We start from the raw sequence: 6000 nt of genomic DNA on the forward strand, positions 1-6000 counted from the left end.
GTTCCTTCTATATTATTGCCTTCTATGCTACTGCTGCAAGAACTAAGCCATATTGGTCTATCATTTTATTGAATCCTCCATCTTCAGCACTTGACTCTACAAATGCAAGCTAACAGAGTTGGCGTAATGTTCGTGTTAAATCACCACTCTAGATCCAGACAGGAGGATGACAGGCCCAATAGTCAAATTTCTGAAAAAGGAGGTTAGAACCCATTTTTCCCATGGGCTAACTCCTAAAAAAATCCCACCACTAATGCACCACAAATTAAACAGATCATGCAGAACACCTGCAAAACAAATACATAAATAAGTGATGCTGAATAGCCATTAACAAAAAAGCCACACCCATAACATGAAGATCAATAGCTGTACCTGGATGTAGGTCAAGTACTAACAGAAAACAAAGAGATTGCATGAACTGATGGATGGAGCAACAGACTGCAACCAGACCTTGTGCTCACACGTAAGCTATACAAAGAAAATAAATTCACATACCAGGGCTAGTCCAAACTACTTACCAGCAGTTTGGAAAGCTATAAAACAGATTGAGAGAAGTAGTTCAGTGCACTCATACTACTTCATAAAACAGTATTAAAACATAAGAGGTAACTTCAATTAATTATTCCTTAATACTGAAAAATAAATGAGACTTCATATTTTAGAACTTAAGACAGAGATGAGACCCAAGAGCTCCATTTCCTCATTTTATTATCTGGATGCTGGGAGAAAGACAGAATGGCTGCTCAAGGGTTTCTTCATGAAACGTGCTGCTGCAGATACCACATATTAATTATATGCATCAATAATTACCAAGTGAGCTCTATTTTGGGTCTCCTTTCATGAATAATATAGCTTCCATTTTCTCCTTGTTCAACAGAGACCACATCCAACATGGTGTATAATTCTGTTATCACTGAACAAGAAGTCCTGAGCATACTTTGTCAAACCAGAGTATGCTTTGCAGAGTTAAACATTAGATTTTGATTTTTGAGCTGAGAATCACATTCACCTGGATATTTGTGGGATCCTTATATGACTCATCACTTGCAGTTTGGAGCTTTTCACTGATCCAAGCTTCTATTTCATCCACATCACGACTGAACTGCTGGAGTGTCTGAGATTCTCCTAGCTTCGATCTCTTTTCAATCATCTGAGCTTTCAGACGAAGCCACCTGTATGCAATTAAATACATACGTTGAATGAAAAACTAGGACTGCACACGGCATCAAGTTTAACAGCTACAAAATGTTGCCAAAGAGCATTCTCTTTCAGTCAGTATCTGCATCCCATTTAACAGGGCAATACTGACCTGTCCAGAACCTCATTACGTCTGTTAGCAATGACTCCTTTTGCATAATGATCAGCAGAGATCAACTGGTCAGCAAAAGACTGTAAGACAGCAATTTTCTCTTCCTATTAAAAATAGAAGCCATAGATTAGAACTGTGGTTCCTTGAAGTTAAGTAACGAGCAGGGCCTGGAATGGAACAAGACTTTTTCTTCTTCTTTAAATATACATTATTGTAAATGTGACTATAAAGTCTATCTTCTACAGGACTGGAGAGTTCAACTTCAGAACATCTTTCACCTGTGGCATTTAGGAAAAAAGTATCTTTTGGACTTTAAGCTACAGCAGTATGATCTCTCAATAAAAGCAGGCAGCTTTCTGTTACAAGAAACTGAAAATATACCTTTTTCTGTTGTAAAAAAAAAAAAAAAAAAGAAGTAATTTCAAATCAGTAAGAGATTTACACAAATACTTGCCACTATTCCTACACTGTTTGTAGGCACTGGAATACATCCCCATCTGCATTAGCCACTTCTAAGCTTCTGCAGCAGATCCCAAATGGCTGAACACTTAGAACTGAACTTTAGAAGCCATACGTGGTAGTAACTACTTTTGCTAATAATCTGCGTAAGAAAAACAAAGCTATTTTCACTTTACTTCAGCTACGCTCCTCACCTGGACGTTGATTGCCTTATCAAAATCTTCATGTTTCTTGATGAGTGCCTCCACACTGTCTAGGGAGTCTCCTTTATCTTCTGTATTTAGGAAAGCCTCTCGGGCAGCCATCCAGTTCTCAGCTTGTTCACAGTCCCGATGAAACAGCTAGGGAGAAAAAAATCCAAACCATGAGAAAGACAGACCAAGAGCACTGCTTATCACTATGAAAGAATAAACTTTCTTATAAGAGGAGGAATTATTTTTCTTGTTAAAAATTAAGCAGAATACCTGTAGTTCTAGGCACTGGTCTAGCATCATTCTACGCTGGACCCAGGCCTTCTCTAGGTCTGCCCGTTCTTGATCTAGAATATCCAGTTTCTCCTTGATCTCTGGGCTGGCATAGTGTCCATGAGCCAGAAGCTGCTGTCCAAACTGTTCAAATGCCTGGAAAGTGCCAGCCCTTGCATCTATTTCAGTGCGGTGTTCCTGCAAAGCACAGAGATGTGTTATTAAATAAATAGACGGCAGTGCTGGGACTGATCTATTTTTGGAACTCTAAATGGAAAGTATCAGAAAAAGAAACATTTGTTGATGTTTACGATACACACTTATCTTTCACATACCTGGTGCCTTTCCAATAAAGCTTCAGCTCCAGTCACATCCTTTGCAAGTTCATCTGAGGAGACCAGGCCCCGGATTCCATTGATCCAAGACATAAGGTCCCTGTGAACACACATTAAACAGAGCATTTTTCCCTCCCTCCATTGAAATAAGTCAGAGCAGGGAAAAGAGTCCTTTTCTGAACCCTCCCTAGAAATATCCCTGTGGAACAATAAGCCATATATACTTCACTAATAATATACCAGACAGACAAACTGAGGGTGGGGAGGAGGATAGTGTCTTTACCTGAAGTCACTGAGGAAACGCTGCAGGTCATGAGAATCTCCAAGCTTCTCTTTGCGCTGGTCAGCACGTTTTCCCAGACTATTCCAAGCCTGATTCAACTCAGTACATTTTTCCTGGAGATCTTCAGCAGATTCTGGATGTGACTGGATCAGACGCTGGGCAGTTTCACCAAGAGAATTCACCTAGAATTAGAGAAAAGGAAATAAACACAATGAAGACAAAAAGAAGTTTTCTTATAGTTCAATAATTTCTGCTAGATAAAAGAAGAAAGCTTTTGGTTTTCTCCTCCTCACAATCTCACCTTGTCTCCAAGAGCTGCCAAGTCTCTCTCAAAGCCTTCATGTTTGCGCTGCAGAGCCTGCACACTGGCCAAGTCATGTCCATAGTTGTCTGTATTTAATGCTTGATTCTTCTCCTCTATCCATTCTTTTGTTTCATCAGCATCTCTGATTTGAGTGAAGGGAATTCAAAAAGAGAATTAAAATGGAGGGCATACTAGGATCTCCATTACCTAGCAGGTCGCTGATTTCCAGAGATGCTCACGTAGTTGATGGTTCTATTAAATTATTTCCCAAGATGACACAAGAGAACTTTGGCAAAATAGGACAGTAGTCCAGTCCTCCCAAACCCACAGCAGTTCCGTACTTTTACGTTAACAAGTCTTTCTTTTTCTAGGAAGAATGTAAAGAATTCTTGTTGGACTACTGATGGTCCAACTTCCACTGAACAAGGTGGGGGGGCCGCAGTATGATTCGTTTAGAACAGGTCCCACTGTTTCAGAACTCTTACAGACAAAGTATTTTACTGAATTAAGACCAAATACAATACAAACACTCCACCTGTGGAATCTCTGGACTTCGTGAGCACTGCCCAACAGCTGGCTTCGCTCCTCTGCTAACTGCTGCAGAGACCTCCAGCGTTCATTCAGTTCCTGCAAAACAAATGAACATTTGATATTGCAGACCACAGTTTTATAGCATTTCTGTTTAAACAAGAAATTCTCATGCTGGACCCACTGAAGCTTTATGAGGTCAAACAGAAAACTTCAGTATCCAGCAACATTTTGTTCATTCTGCTTATCTGCACCTTCTTCATTCTGCTGACATTTGCAAAGATGCCAACAACCCCTTCTTCATTTCCATTTTTATGGGCTTTATTTCAGGGCTCTACTGAGAATACTGATTGTAATGCTGGAAGATTCTTTCTTTTACAGTATATGAACATCAAGTAGTCAATAAGATAAATGAAAAGTCAAGACTGGCCTTTCACTAGAGGTGAAGGTTACTTTATTCTGCTTAATTCCAGAAGCATGCACAAATTCAAGTAGCCTAGTTAAATAAAATAATTTTAAGGGTTTTGCCCGAAATGGATAAAGAAATTATTTCATGTATATAGTAAGACACTGATGCAACCTGAGAAGCAAATGCTGTATATGTCAACGCTTCTTTCAATAAGTTCATTCAAAAGAGTTTATAAAGAATAATGAAAAATACAAAGAATATGGAAATGGAAGGTGAAACAATGTTCTCAGCTTTTAAAATAGCTCAGAAAAAGTTGTATTATTACCTTGATTGAGTTAAAGGTTGCCACTGTGTGTACCATCAAACGTGCAGACTGTACGAAAAGGCAGAAATAAAAAAACATGTAGCATAACAGTAAATTCTAACCAATCAGAGCCAAAATCAGACTGAAACAAAACCTCCTTAAAAATCCATAACGACTTGGCCCAGGTCAAAAACATAGGCTTTGTAAAATACAACTCTACACAATGTAGGAAGAGAGAAACACCCTAGATTTTAAAGGTTTCAATGAAAATTGTTGAATTCTTTAATTCTTATACACTTCTTTAGAACAGTGTTTTGAATACAGTGTTGTTTAAGATGAAAGAGAGAAGGAAACAATAAGCAAATCAAGGCAAGTAAACTACAAAAGCAACTAAGAATAATTAGTTGCAATATGCAAGGCATTATAGATCAGAGTAAGAACAGTTAGAAATTTGCAAGTGAGTACTATCATGTTAGTGCAAATTGAAACAAATAATAGTAGTCTTAATAAGGACAGAAAAAAGAAAATGTAACGTCAACATTCAGTAAGTGAATTAAAAAAAACAACCCAACAAACAAAAAAAAAAAACCCACCCCAAACCAATCCTTAAGTCATGGGGACCAAAAAAAAAAAAAAAGAAGGAAATAACCTGAATGGTTCAACTCTTGGCTGAGATTTTGGCAGAATCAGCTTAACAGTTAATTCAGATTTTTCTAGAACATCATCAAAATTGCTGAAGGCCAATTAGAAAAATGACAACCAATTCTCTTCAACATGCAATCTACTTTTCTGACAATGGTGGGTTACTTGCAAAGTTTGCTAAGTTACTATGAGACTCAAGATTCAACATACACGTCTACAATCTGTGCAAAAAATTCACCAATTCTTGTTGACATGGCTGCATTTTCTACAATACTGTCAAAATATTGTATATTTATCTGGTTTTCCACCATTCACACAACTTAAAAGATGTACAAGCAGCTTTAAGCTTAAGAGCGTGGATCTAAGACATGAAACATGGGAATGAAATACTAGAGCAAAGTACAATGTTGAATATGTCAAAAATATTCAAGATATTTTTGTGCATCAGCAGGTGACAGCTATTCCATTGTAAGCCACTAACGAATGGAGAAAGGCTTCTTCTAACTGTTGTAGAAAATGAGCTGGAGATGAATAATGGAAGAAGATACTGCTATATACATACAACATATTCATTACTAAAGGGATACTGACATAAATGGCTTTGACTTTCAGGAATAAAAACATTTCTTTCTGCTGGCTACATAAAAAAAGAATGCCTGCTAAGTGAACAGGGACTATTTCACACCTGTGGAAACTAAAAACATTGGTATAATAACTGGAATCAGTCTTATAGAACAAGCTCAAAACAAAACAGAGTTTTGTAGCAGTGGTAAAAAACAGACTGTCAGGAATTTCTATGGCTAGAGCAATTCTATTGGAAAGCTATCTCAGTTATTCTCATAATCATACCTGCAAGTAGAAAGCTGAAATAGTTACTTGACTTTGCCTAGATGGCTTTTGTTGTTAAAACGAAGAGTAGCACCTATACGACATCTTTATACATTGAGAGAATCTGTATGCAAC

General features: G+C 37.7%; 1 protein-coding gene across 5 annotated transcripts in view; it reads right to left on the reverse strand.

The window, feature by feature from the left end:
* Positions 1–6000, reverse strand: part of SPTAN1 (spectrin alpha, non-erythrocytic 1) — a 49604-nt gene that overhangs the window by 14913 nt on the left and 28691 nt on the right. For 3 of the 5 annotated variants that reach the window (XM_009634701.2, XM_035890245.1, XM_009634689.2), the window contains 10 exons: positions 4417–4464; positions 3690–3781; positions 3152–3296; positions 2851–3032; positions 2568–2667; positions 2233–2430; positions 1963–2109; positions 1310–1413; positions 1010–1172; positions 519–533 (listed from right to left, as the gene is read on the reverse strand). In XM_009634701.2, coding sequence (XP_009632996.2) covers positions 519–533; positions 1010–1172; positions 1310–1413; positions 1963–2109; positions 2233–2430; positions 2568–2667; positions 2851–3032; positions 3152–3296; positions 3690–3781; positions 4417–4464 — 1194 coding nt within the window. The remainder of the gene's footprint in view (positions 1–518; positions 534–1009; positions 1173–1309; positions 1414–1962; positions 2110–2232; positions 2431–2567; positions 2668–2850; positions 3033–3151; positions 3297–3689; positions 3782–4416; positions 4465–6000) is intronic. The other 2 variants (XM_009634709.2, XM_009634695.2) reach the window with 1 other exon arrangement.

This window comes from Egretta garzetta, unplaced genomic scaffold (genome assembly GCF_000687185.1).
Source record: "Egretta garzetta isolate BGI_Z169 unplaced genomic scaffold, ASM68718v1 scaffold190, whole genome shotgun sequence".
Classification (NCBI taxonomy): domain Eukaryota; kingdom Metazoa; phylum Chordata; class Aves; order Pelecaniformes; family Ardeidae; genus Egretta; species Egretta garzetta.